The following is a 13,640-nucleotide window of genomic DNA, read 5'->3' as shown; positions in this document are numbered from 1 at the left end:
CTTACTTTTAAAACTAACGTTGATTCTTCCCGTAGCAACCGCAAGTGTGGAAAGGGTTTTTTCCTCGATGACTATTGTGAAAAACAAATTGCGGAATAGTATGGGTGACCAATTTATCAGTACTGATAATTTAATTACTATTAAATAGCTGAGGCCATGACTTATAATTTAATTACTATTAAATTAAATTGATATAATGCTAAAAACCAAAATAGTAGGGATTAATTCAACAATTAAGCTGCTGCCGGAGTTGGTGAGGCACTGAGGCCGTGACTTGCGAGGCGTCGCTGAGCAATCAGATTCGGAGGAGACGGTGACTCGGTGAGTTTAGATCTAGGTTTTTTTGGTTTTGTGGTGTGAACTGAGGAACAGAGGAAGTGAGGAGAGAGAGGGTTTTTTTCAAAAAAAAAAAAAAAGAGGAGAGAAAGCGTCCTTTTTTTTTTTTTTTTTTTTTTTTTTTTTTTTAATTTTTAGGTGCATGAGTGTGCACCTAAGAATATGCGCTATCTAGAGGTTACTTCAATGAATATTGCACCCTTGATAATTGATATTGTTTAGGTTTATTCTAATTATATTGCTTCCAATGTATGGAAGAGAAGTAACACAACAGCCTAAAAATCACTTGCAACTTGTTTAGTTCAAGAAAACAACCAAATTGCAAATTAGATCAACCTTGTAGATCGACACGGTTGTCAAACATAACAGACCTGTATACGGTATACCATAGGAGAGAATAGGCCCCCAAAGAGAAGAACAGATAGATAGGTTTGTACTACTCTGCACCATTATGAGTTGATCATGCATGCATATATAGTACCACACTTGAATCAGTAACGGGTTTTGCAAGATTTAAGCTTTGTATATTCCTAGTTCTTTCCTTAATCCCACTACACTAACATAGTAGCACAACATTGTTTAAAAACTCTATCGTTCATTTAATTTAGTACAATACCAGTCATTTTCGGTTATATTAACTCCTTAATTTTATATTCCATATCAAAGAAATATCAAAGAAGATAAATTATCCTGTGAAATGATGCAATAGTACTAAATTAGGGTTCCTATCTAGTAAACCCAGCTTATTAATTTTTTTTTAAATAAAAAAAAAAGCATCAAATTGTTGAAGGCCTTGAAGCTAATACTTAGAAAGAGAAAACAATAATATGAAGCAAAATAAGATAAGGAAAACATCATAACATTATTATACGTTGTTTTTTATTTATTTTTTATTTTTATTATTTTTTTTTGACGGGATAATATTATTATACGTTAAATAAATCAACATACAAAACCCTTTAATTAAATAGTAATCCAAAATAACAAATCACCTATAAGATAGGAATGTGATTCCACTAACTCCTAATTGTACTCAACTAAATAAAACATGCATTTGACTAATAAACAAATTGACCCACTAATTACCACTAACAACTTTGATTCTCTAACTTAACGGAGCAAGCAACCTAATACGTAGCCACTAAGTGTCTAAGTGTGCCATATGCCCATATATTGACTAACAAACTAATGTTTGAATCAATATCCCAACACAAATCACCTTTCTAGCTTGTGTACTTCTCTCAAAATAACATCATATATGCAAGATATACTGACAAGATAATTTCTTTGCGTATTTATAAAGAGGTTAGAATTCAGGTCTTTATGATTTTAGCATCCTTATGATAAAAATTGATAAATTTAGGTATCATCAACCTGCAAACTAATCAGATATGTAAATTTTGATAGGCTAACGATTAAACATGGGCACGGGCCGTGCCGGCACGACTCCGGCACGGCACGGCACGGCGGCCCACCTGTGGGTCGTGCCGTGAACAAAATTGTGGGATTTGGCACGGGCACGACACGTGGCACGCCGGGCGGCACGGTGGCCGGCACGTGGGCCGGCACGCTGGCACGACCCGGCGGCACGGCACGTGGCACGGCCGGGCACGGCACGAGCCCGCAAGGCACGGCACGGCCCGTGCCATACCGTTGGAAAACTAGCCGTTTATGGCCGTTTTCCAACAGCTATAAACGGCTAGTTTTCCACCCCTTTTCCCACCCAAATTCCCTATAAATACCTCATATTTTCCTCCAAAATTTTCACAATTCATCAACTCATCTCTTCTCTCTTATTCTCTAATTTTCTTACTCCCAAATTCTCAATTCTCAAATTCCTACAAATCCTACAATCTTGCTCTCTTTTGTGAAAAAAAAAAAAAATTCCTACTCTCTTATAAATTTTACATTTTTACTATTATTACCTTTATTAGTCTACTACCAAAAAAAAAAAAATTGTTATATTTACATTCGGGAAATTATAAATTCGGGAAATTATAAGTTCGGGAAATTATAAATTTGGGAAAGCATTGAAGCGTCATTGTAAGATCTAACTCAACTTTATTTTAATTTGTTATTGTTAGTTGTTAATCTTGTTATTATTATTATTATTATTATTATTATTATTATTATTATTATTATTATTATTATTATTATTATTATTATTATTATTATTATTATTATTATTGTATTCTTGGAAGTTGGAACTACTTAATTATATAAAAACTACTTTCTATTTTAATTGTGGGTTATTTGGATTGTTGAAATCTGTCTAAGGCGGGACTTGGGCTCTGGACAACATCGCTCCTAACCTCTCCTACCTGGGATCTCATTGATCCAAGTAATCTACTATTATTATAATTATTTTTAAAAATTTAATTTATATAAAAACTACTTACTAATTCTTATTGTTATTGTTATTATTATTGTTGTGAATTGTTATTATTATTGTTGTGAATTGTTATTATTATTGTTATTGTTACTTTGTTACTGTTATTGTTATTTGTATTATTATTATTATTGTTATCGTTACTTTTATTGTTATTATTATTGTTATTGTTATTTGTATTATTATTATTATTGTTATTGTTACTTTTATTGTTATTATTATTAATTAATCATGGCATCAAACCCGAACGCTTCCTCCTCCTCTGGAAAAGCCAAGTCAAAACGTAGGGAATCACCAAATCCAAACACTTCAATGCCTATGCCCCCCCCCCCCAACATGCCCTTTCCCTCCCCTAACATGCCCTTTCCAAACACTTCCACCCCTTTCTTTCATCCCCAAATCACGGGAGGGCAAGAACAAATGGATGATATGGCTCCTTGGACCCAATTTCAACAAAGCCAATTTCAACAACATGAATTTCCTTTTCCTCTTCCTTCCCAAGGTAGCCAAACACAAGCCTGCGGGTCGAGTGAACCATCCACCCAAATGCCCAACACCCAAAATCCTAACATATTAGAGTGGTGTACCGAAGATGATTTTGCTCAAACCAAAAGAAAGAGTGAAGTTTGGTCACATTATCAATTAAGTAAAAATGGACAAAAGGCCAAGTGTCGGACTTGTGGTAAAATTTTCTCGGCCGATACCAAGGGAGGGACGGGACACCTTATAGACATACAAAAAAATGTGGTGGACCATCTAGTGATCCAACCCAACCCAAAATTTCTCAATTCCATCCACAAGGCTTCATTTACAATTACGAGAGAGATAGGGATGAACTTGGGAGAATGATTGTACATGCGGAACAACCTTTTCTTTTCGCCGAAAATGATGCCTTCAACAACTATGTTAACCGAGCACTACAACCAAAACACAAAAAAATCTCCCGAAAAACCGTTCGATCTGCTGCCATGAAGAGTTATCTAGAGTACAAATTGAAATTAGTAAATGAATTAGCTAATCTTCCTAGTAGAGTTTCTTTAACCGCCGATGCATGGGATGGTGGTTACGGACTCCACTATTTATGTGTTACTTGTCATTGGTTAGATAATGAGTGGATGTTACAAAAATGCATCATTCATTTCAAAATGCTTGAATACCCTCATACCGGTCTTAACATTTCACATCATTTAATGGAAGCCATTGATGCATATAGTCTTAGGGATAAAATCATGTCAATGACTTTCGATAATGCAACTTCTATGACATATAGTGCGAATTTGGTCAAAAACCAATTGACCGATGTTATATTAGATGGAAATGCACTTCATGTTAGATGCATTTGTCATGTTCTTAACTTGTGTGTGAAGGATGGAACACAAGCAATTGGTCCATTTTATCACAAAATAAGGAATGCTATTATGTCTATTAATAGCTCTAACATGAGATATCAAGAATGGAAAGGTTTTTGCAGGCAACAACGGATAAAAACCATAAAAATAACACCGGATTGTCCAACTAGGTGGAACTCCACCTATGAAATGTTGAGTCGGGCAATCGAGTACAAGGTTCATTTAACACTTTTTTATAATATGAAATTTCCACAAAATGCTTTACTAGAAGATGGTTGGGTTAATTGTGAAAAATATATGCAGTTTTTACAATTACTATATGGTATGACACATTGTTTTTCTTCTGTATATAATCCTTGTTCTCATTCTTTTCTTAGTAATGCATGTTTACTTGCACAACTTTTTGCGGAACACCGATCTCAACATGTTTATCGTGGATATCTTCCATCCATGGAGGAAAAATGGCGTAAATATTACACCGATATTCCTATGATTTATATTTTTGCTTCTATTTTAGATCCTAGGCAAAAATATGATGGCACCTTTTTATTAATTGATATTTATTATAGTAACATGAATTTTGAAGATGATGTTGAAGCTTTTAAAACTAAGGTGACAAATGATTTTTTTTCTTTATACTCCACCTATGAAAGTAAATATGGAACCGTGTCTCGATTTTTTTTCTTTATACTCCACCTATGAAAGTAATACCGCCACAAGTTACTGTTACTAAGTTCCCATTTTTAAAAGGCTATAGGTGATGTTTGATGGTGTTGATTCTTGAAGTTTCAATTGGAGATTAAAAATTAAAGCTAGGATTGTTAGATTAAAAAGGATGAAAATGCATTGCTCTCAACTTCTCATTATACTTGGTTATTAGATGTAATTTTACAATGAAAGTAGGATGTTTTAATTTGATAATTTGCCAAAGTGATGAGGATTAATGTATATGTTAAATTTTCAAATGTGTGAGTGACTAAAGTTAATTAATTTAAATGTATTGAAGGGTTTAAATGTTTATAAAATAGATTTGATGAACGAACACTAATCTCCCCAAGTTTATTCATCACTCTTAATTAACTTCTTATTTCGTATTACATGAGCCTTTTGTTGTTTTTATTAAATGAGGTGAGAAAATATATATGTAAAGGTTTGTACATGTGGTATGTCTAGATAAGGGTTGTGTTCTACTTATATGAGTGTAATAACTTATCAAGTGAGTTTGGGAAGTATTAAGGAGGCAACAAAGAAGTCATGTTTGATATGATAGTCTCCTTATAATTTATTAATTTATACGTGAGAGTAATTTACACCATACAACTGATAACTTGAACATCCTTTATCTTTTCTACTGTAATATTAGCAGCAATTGCAGGTTGGTGCAAAATAATGCAGTGCTTGAAGTTAGTCTTGTGCTTCTATAACAAAAAAGAAAATTCAACTGCGTGGCCCTCCTTGACTCCATATCAACTTAACTACCGAAAAAGCAACCTGGATATCCTTGTTAGAGTAAAGAGGTTAGTCTTTCAAATATATTCACTCTTATCTCCTATTTTTGTATGTCAACTATGTGTGCCTTTTCCTGCTTAAATTTAATGATGGTGAGCACTGAGCAGGATCGTGATCCTTTGTATCTGAAGTAATAATTAGTTTTATTCAAAAGATTTGCAAAGTTAGATCATTGTTAGACCTTGCATTTCTATGAATCTCCATGAGTTTGTGAGGCGATGGATTCTAAAAGTATATCAAGCTCTTCTGTTTGAGAATATTACAATATACTACTCTTCTAGACTTTTTGTTCTCGAGCACTTCAATTAATTTACATCTCTGCTTGCTTACTTTATTTTCTTGATTGTATGTATTAAAAGCCTGTCAATGGCCCAATACTCATTAAAGCTTAGAGAGTAGTCATTACTTTAGGAAAATACAACTCATCACGATCACCAAACAACGTAGTCATGACCCGAAATTGAATATTGTTTATGTCATTTGTCATTTATGACTTTATCTACTCCTATAACAAATAATGTGTGCTACAAAACTGACAGAAGTTTCTGAAGTGCACATAAGGAAATAGATGACTTAATGTTCCGAAGATTCCTCTTACTTGTAATCTTGTGAAGAAGACGGGTTCCATGTTCTTAAAGTGTTTGAAAAGGAGGCAGACTTTTCTGCCTAAAGTTTGTCATAAGATAAGAGAAACATTATGACCTTTCCCATAACAAAGTTAATCTAGGAGGCATAGATAAAAAAAAAGGACACCCTACTATGATTGCGTTCGTAGGTGGGCATTACCTAAATGCCAAATCTGGTCGGGGGTCTTGATGAGTTTAAGCGTACGTCTCTTCCTGTTTCTTTGACTATTTAGATTGCTCACTTATACTTCAGTTGCAACTATCTACATCAATGTTTCTGCTATTCATACTTGTTCTGTGTGTTTTTAATTATACAGGTCTTCTTGTATAATTCTTGATGATTTATGAGCAATAATGTACCCCTCGAATCTGTCAGCTAGCCCTGATACAACAACTGAGTTGTAGTAACTCTAAAGTTGATGTAGTTCTCACTCGCTCGCTGTGCTTTGTTGAGTTCCAGGGGGAAAAGAGGAGAAGATCGAGAGGAAGACCATCTCAGAGAAGTTCTCAAGCACTCTGCTCAAATGCTTTTGGAGCTCCAAACCTCATAATAAGTATCTGTGAGTGACTTCTTGCTTTTATGGATTTTGCAGGTTTTTTTTTTGTGCTTGTATGACTTTAACTGTATTTTATAACTATCCTTATTAATCTTTAGAGAAAGATTTTATTGACTTACAAATTTCTGAACATTTAGGCTTTGTTACTATAAATAGAGAAAAAAAATTCTTTATTTTGTATAATGTAGCCATCAAGCTTACACTCTCTTTTTCTGACAGCTCTTGCTAAATTGTTGCTTCTTCGTGTTTCTTCTACACATCCTATATGCCTTGTTCTTGAGTAGGCTTGGGATGAAAGCATCATTGGCATTCCAGAATAATGGTGCTGAATGAATAGTGGGTTCTATGAATTGTTTTGGGGTTTATTTCTTAAGATATACTGCTTTGGTAAAACCTCTCATCTTATGATGCTTTGCCACATTTATATTTAGATTAGAGAAATTGGCAGCACATTATTCTTTTCGTCAAACATGATAGACAATGAACTTGGTTATTGCTTATATGGGTGTTTTAAATGTTAAAAATTTATTTTTTGCTTCTAGCTTCCTTCAATTCGTTATATGGATTTTTTTTTTTTTTTGGGTTGTGCTTGTATGATTGTTTACTGTTTTTTATAAGTATATATTCTCTTCTCCTTATTATGTCAAATTTGGTGATAAATTCAAATGGATTTGGTGAATTAGTGAGTGAATTGAATGAATTAGTATGTTGATTTGTATCAGTTCCTCAATTTGTGGGTTGTTTAGCTCTAAGACACTGAAGAATGTTTTAAGTTTTTCCTTTTTTATTATTTTTTTTTTGCATTCCTCACTTTTCCAGTATTATAGATTTTGAATTTAATATGAAAAACTCAAAGAGTTTGCACATTTTCTGAAAATGCAGCAAGTCCAAATTTGTTCAACAATGTCGATTTGTTTCCATCACATTCCTGTCAAACTTCCAGGATTAAACAACAAAAAGGTCTGGATAATTTCTTAATTGTAAGATTATTATAAGAGTAAGCTAATAATTAGGTTGCTCAGTTTGAAAAATGATATTTGTATGGTGTCTGGATTACCCTGAATCATTTTATTTCAATACGCATTTTAATCAGTTTTGCAGACTGTCTGGGTCTAGGAGGGAATTGACAATAGTCTCCATGTCGTCAGTTGCTACTGATACGGTGAAGGACGTACTTGCAGCGAATTATATACCTGCAGCTCCTATACTTTTCCCCGAAGGACCGTGGCAGCAGGTTACTGATTTCCGAATTATATTTGTGTTTTCTTGTTTATCCTAAACAATGTTATCTAATTTACAGCACATGGAATGGTACATGAATGCAGTTTACTATTTATATTATTTGTTCAAAAGTGTCACTATTTTATAAGTTCTTAAGTGTTTCATTGTACCAATTCGCATGTTTATGATCGTAGTTTTTGAGGGGGCTGGGGAAGTGGGGTTAGCGAATTAGGTCATGATGATCCTGAATATTGAGTTAAAAGGATAGCAAGACAGATTCTGACGTCTATTTCCATATGTGAAATGAAGAAAGAAAAGCTTGAAATCTCAGTGTTTAGTTTCTTTTGTAGATTTCTGGGGGAGGTACAACTGCGAAGGGATTCAAGGCTGCCGGTATTTATGGTGGTTTGAGGGCCCAAGGAGAGAAACCTCCTTACTTACAAATTTCTGAACATTTAGGCTATAATATGAATGCTATAATAATTAACTCGGTTTCTTCCTTCATTGTTTCATCATGAAGATTGGTTGGGTGCTATTGTTTCTACTTTTAAGGTTTTGTTCATTTCCTTTTTTTTTTTCGTCATATTTCTTGTACCTTGATTATGAACGATGCTTTAATTTCTATCTATGCAGAAATGGAGGGTGACAAATTATTTTAGAATTTTGGGGTGGTTTCGATTCAGTTTGGTAAAAAAAACTCGGATTATGTTCCCTTGCATCTTAAAGCTAGGGTTTTATTTATTTATATATTTGATTTAGATCATTAAGTATCTAATTGATTATTTTCTATAGGAAGTCTGCTGGAATATCAGCTCCAACTGTTGGAAGAGTCGAGAACACTCATTATTACCATCCTGGAATTGTTGCTCCTCGGTAAATTTTCAGTTTTTTTATAAGCCCCAAATTACTATAATTATGTTGCCATGTTTTTAATAAATACGAGAAGATAGAAAGATTGCAAAATTAAACAAATTTTTCTTATGATTATAAGACAAAGAGGGTTCTTAATTCACTTGGAATAGAGTAACAAACCTTCTTTCGATCTTATAATTTGAGTTTATATTGTGGATATTTAACCTCATGTAAAAATCCCATTTTGACCTTTTTTTTAAAAAAAATAAATAAATTGATTTCTGCTTTGTTCGTGAAGAGAGTAACAGGGGAAATGGGGAGATTGAATGGGATCTAAAGTGAAAAAGGTTAATGGCTAGCGAAAGAGCAGCATTAAGTGAGTTCTTCGATCTCCAATGCCTTCCCTTTTTAGTATCCTTTTATTCTTTGGCAAATATCTTTTTGGTTCATTTATGTTTACTCTATTTCTCAGTTTTTTTTTTATTTTTATTTATTTATTTATTTATTTATTTTTTTTTTTTTTGTGTGTGTGTGTGTGTTTTTTTTTTATTTTTATTTTGATGAATTTGATTTTTGAGATTTGGGTTTTGTTTATTTATAGGTATTGTTGGAATTCGGTAGAGGGGAAAAAATGAGTTTTGTTGTGCAATTTAATCCAAAATGCTCATAGTTAAATCTGGTTCACTTTTGATTTCTTGATTATCCATGTTTATTTTGATTTGAGTTTCTCTATTTTGATGCGAGTATTAGTGAGCATTTGGGTAAACTATTACTCATACTTTATTGATCGGTAGCTAACATTAGCATTACCTTGAATTGAGAATTTGTACATGCTTATAATATGGCTGAAAATTGTTATTTATGAGCTATAATAAGCGAATTTATAGTGTTGTCAGAATATTATTAAATCTCTTAAGATAGCTCAAAAGATTGGTATTTTTAGTGTCGTAGATAACATGATTCTTTTGCTAAGTAATTTGGTAAAGTTTGGACTAAAAAATATGTTTGATTACATTGTAATTTATTTACTTTAATAATATAGCCTCCATTGTGGATCGTTGAGTCCATTCTCGTGTATTGATGTATTTTTCTTTAGAGGGCAACTAAGTAGGAGATGAGTGGCATATGATTTCTTATAAACTATCATGGGTGCATTTTTAGAATATACCTTACTATAAAATTATGATATTTAATTTAATGTCTCAATAATTTTTATGGAGGAATAGGAAGTTGAATCAATCACTGCAAAATTGAGTTTTTTCAGCATTATTGATATTTTTACTTATACTATTTTTGCTTTTGTTATATGATAGGACTTCAGAAGAGGTCAAGAAGATAGTAGCTACCCAAGTTCAATGCAGGTGAAGGTTGGTCATGAAAAAGGCTGTGAGTCTACTTTACGAAGACTTAGGGGAAAGGAATTTGATATAGTTCATAAAGCAGCTCAAATCAAAGTAATACTCATCATTCAATAGAGTATTAGAGAACTTTGTGACCGTGTCTCATTCCTGCTCCCCTTCCAGTGAAAGGATTAATAATCAATGTGTTATGTTTGCATTTTTCAGCTCATCAAAAGAAGGTCGAGGTCTAGGCCGAGTATCTGCTGGTGGAAACAATTGATTGGTTTTGTTGGGTGTTAAACTTTTAACAATAAATTATGGGTACTGGATAATTTTTGCCATTTTTTTTTTATTTTTTTTTGTGAAGTTAAGTAGGCAATCCATTTCAGTGTTTTAGCTTAAGATAGCCTTAAAATGTCCTTGAATAGTTTCTTGCATTTGATGTTACTCAAATGGATATTCTAAGAATTTAACATTAATCGTAATTAGTAGCTATGTTTTTCCATTTGTATGAATGTACATTTTCAATTTCATTATGTGCGAACACATTTTTCTATATAGCAATAGATGGATTGCCCAAATAGCATAAATTTAACCAACCAACAAACAAGTTAAATAACCATACAAACCATGTAATTTCAATTTTTTTTTATTTGTTCATTGTTTTGTTGGATGAATCTCAATGTGTGTATGCTAAGAACATTATGTAGAAGAGTATGATAATCAAGGGTCATTGTACTACCCTCGGCTTCTTATTGATGCTTAAGAGTTCTTACAAGTTATCTCGATATTTGTTCACTTTTTCTTGGGGCAATTATAACCTGATTGGTGTTTAATGAAAGCATATAGTTGCAAAATTGTTACTTTTTCTCCGTAACAAGTAGTACAAGGAGATGAAAACTTAAACAAAATTCAAGATAGGAGTAAGAGATACTCAAAATTGAGAACGTAGAACTGTAGATGAGAGGATAAAGGTGAACACACACAAAAATAACCCATTGAAAGGGGGGGGGGGGGGGAGAGAGAGAGAGAGAGAGAGAGAGAGAGAGAGTACTTATTAAGAATACTTATTAGAGTGTCATTAAGGAGAAGATGGCACTACATTTTAAAGTAGTCAAAATTACAAAAGACGAGTAAAATAACGAGAAAGCTAAAGGGAGAGAAAAAAAGAAATAGCAAGATAGGGGGACTAGATTTTGACAACTATATTTGGACACACTTTTTTAAAATAATTAGTAAATGTTATTAATTAAATAGCGTGATTTCGTGACAATTGAGGCATCTAATTTATTAACACCTTTAGAATAAGAGTGCGTTATGTTCACTTGATTTTTACTTATATGAAGTTATCTGATTTTATTTGAACTTATTAATCCTTATTAAAACTTATTTTAGTAATAAATTGAACTTGGGTAGCCTTGATAGCTCTTATCACAACTCATTTAAACTTATTTTTTCTGAATTTATCTTATCTAAACTTATTAACCATTATATGAACTTATTTTTCCTGAAATAAGTGAAAATAAGGTCAACAGAACAAGGCCTAAAATTTTCAACATATAAAAATTCATGTTAGATTCATGATTAAATGTTTTTTTATGTTAATACAATCATAGTTATAGATAACTTTAGGAAGATAAAAAGTAACAGATAGTGTTTCGGGTGATTTTGTCCCTTGGGAGAGTTACGTCACGAAGTCTGATTCCGGCTGAGCTGCACCTGCAAAATAACGGAGACTCCGGGTGGTTGGAGCTCCGCCTCCGACGGTCAAGTTAGCGACTTGAAACGGAATAAAGAGAACAGAAATTTAGATAGGGATCTGCTCGGATTCCAAGCTCAGGTCTTTCTCTGATGTGAGAGAATAAGGGTGTAATAAATGATTCAATCTGTCCACAAAATGGGGAAATATCTCCCTATTTATAGGGTCGTTGGGAAAAGTGCTCCTACCTAGGTCACTTGACCTAGATTTTAGTGGGCTGCGCCGTTTTTCGGCGCTCCTAGGAATCTGGGCCTTTGAAGGCCGCCATTTCGGAAACATATCTGAGGGCGCCAAGTGTCAAGAGGATGCTGAGCCACATGGGCCATCCTAGGCTCGACACGTGGCGACCTCTCATTGGTCCACGTGTCAAGAGGATGTTAGGCCACATGGGCCATCCTGAACTCGACACGTGGAAAGCTCTCATTGGCCCACGTGTCTAGGGTATAAATACCCCAAACATTTGCCCCTCACAGGTCGCACGTGCATGTCACGTGAGGCCTGTGACACGTGTCCACCTCTCATAGGTGAACAGTAACGGGGTAAAATTTTGAATTTCAAATCAAAATTTTCCCCCCACTTTACTTTCTATAAATAGAAAGTTACCCCCCCTCCTTTTCACACTTTACATTCACATTGACTTTTTAGAGAGAGAAAAAGAGAGATTCTAGAGAGATTTTTCTCTACTCCCGCCTGCATAATCAGCGAGTTTCAAGCTTCCGAGTGCTAACAGTTCATCACCCGGTTCACCGGCTGTAGCGGTTTTCAGATTTTCCAGAGTCAAAGCAAGGTAGCCGCCTGTACCATTTTAGCTTTTCTCTTTCGATTTACATACCATTTTTTCCGCCTGTATGCCTGGCTTTCTTAGAAAATAAAAAATACAAATGAGTTCCCTATCCCCCCACTCGGCACTGCCTAGGACACTCAGCCGCTCCCCCGGAACGGCTGAGTCTAGAACAGGGGGTGCCTCTTCTGGACTGTCGGAACCAATATGCTCATCTCCAAATTCCTCCCTCTCTGTGTCTGTGCAGGAAACAATGGCCAGAACGAAACAAACGACCAGGCGGTCTAAAAGCCGGCGCACCATGAGAGTGTCAGCCGATGAGGTTTTCCCGGATGGGGATCCGAGGGATTTGGAGGAGAGTGGATCCGACGAAGAGGCTCCCTCTACAACCGAGAGCTCGGGAGTAAGAGAGGTGGACGGCGAGGGAGCCGCCTCCTCCAATGAAGCCGGCGATGCTAAGGCCGGCCGGGGATCAAGAGCAGAGTCTTCTGGCTCTGACCAAGGGGATTTTGCGGCTGACTATCAGCAGCCGCCAAAAGTAGCTGACAACCCCAACCTAAAGAGAACCCGGATGACGCCGAGCAACATCGCCCTTCTCAACAGCGGGTTCAGGGCTTTTAAGGAAAAGCATCCCTTTGGAAGGGGATGGGAAGTTATCGTCCCTCCGGCTGATGTTGTAATTGCCTGGGGGGATGACATTGAGCATGCAAATGACTACTTCATTTGCTATGAGGCGGTAATAGAAGCCGGCCTCCGGTTCCCCCTCCACCCCGGGATTAGGAAAATCCTAAAGGGGTACGATTTGGGGGTTTGGCAGCTCACCCCAAACTCGTGGGTGAACATTTTGAGTTACATCGTCGCCTGCGAGTTCCAAAATTTGAACCCTAGCTTCTCTGCCTTTGCTCACATGCATTATTTGAG

General features: G+C 35.0%; 1 protein-coding gene across 6 annotated transcripts; it reads left to right on the top strand.

Annotated features, from left to right (window-relative positions):
• The first annotated feature begins 4,830 nt into the window (after positions 1-4,830).
• Positions 4,831-10,684, top strand: LOC145628856 (uncharacterized). 6 transcript variants are annotated; one of them, XM_081681278.1, is made up of 9 exons: positions 4,831-5,591; positions 6,670-6,769; positions 6,986-7,153; positions 7,649-7,746; positions 7,860-8,000; positions 8,621-8,674; positions 8,780-8,860; positions 10,153-10,293; positions 10,405-10,684. In XM_081681278.1, exons 3-9 carry the CDS (start codon positions 7,096-7,098, stop codon positions 10,477-10,479), a joined length of 648 nt encoding a protein of 215 aa, XP_081537404.1. In that variant the 5' UTR covers positions 4,831-5,591; positions 6,670-6,769; positions 6,986-7,095; the 3' UTR covers positions 10,480-10,684. The 6 variants fall into 6 exon arrangements, with proteins under 6 accessions (XP_081537404.1, XP_081537401.1, XP_081537406.1 ...); XM_081681275.1 differs by lacking the exon at positions 6,986-7,153 and adding an exon at positions 6,527-6,565; XM_081681280.1 differs by lacking the exon at positions 6,986-7,153 and having other exon boundaries at positions 7,649-7,726.
• Positions 10,685-13,640: the final 2,956 nt, after the last annotated feature.

Source organism: Chenopodium album, chromosome 4, assembly GCF_948465745.1.
Source record: "Chenopodium album chromosome 4, dcCheAlbu1.1, whole genome shotgun sequence".
Lineage (NCBI taxonomy): Eukaryota > Viridiplantae > Streptophyta > Magnoliopsida > Caryophyllales > Amaranthaceae > Chenopodium > Chenopodium album.
This window is presented reverse-complemented; position numbering and strand designations above follow the sequence as displayed.

What these genes read in the sequence shown, in the direction of transcription:
- LOC145628856 (XM_081681275.1), top strand. An exon ending in CCGAAGGACCGTGGCAGCAG is followed by an intron (nt 8,001 to 8,620) that starts GTTACTGATTTC and finishes CTATCTATGCAG; the next exon opens with AAATGGAGGGTGACAAATTA. An exon ending in ATAAAGCAGCTCAAATCAAA is followed by an intron (nt 10,294 to 10,404) that starts GTAATACTCATC and finishes TGCATTTTTCAG; the next exon opens with CTCATCAAAAGAAGGTCGAG.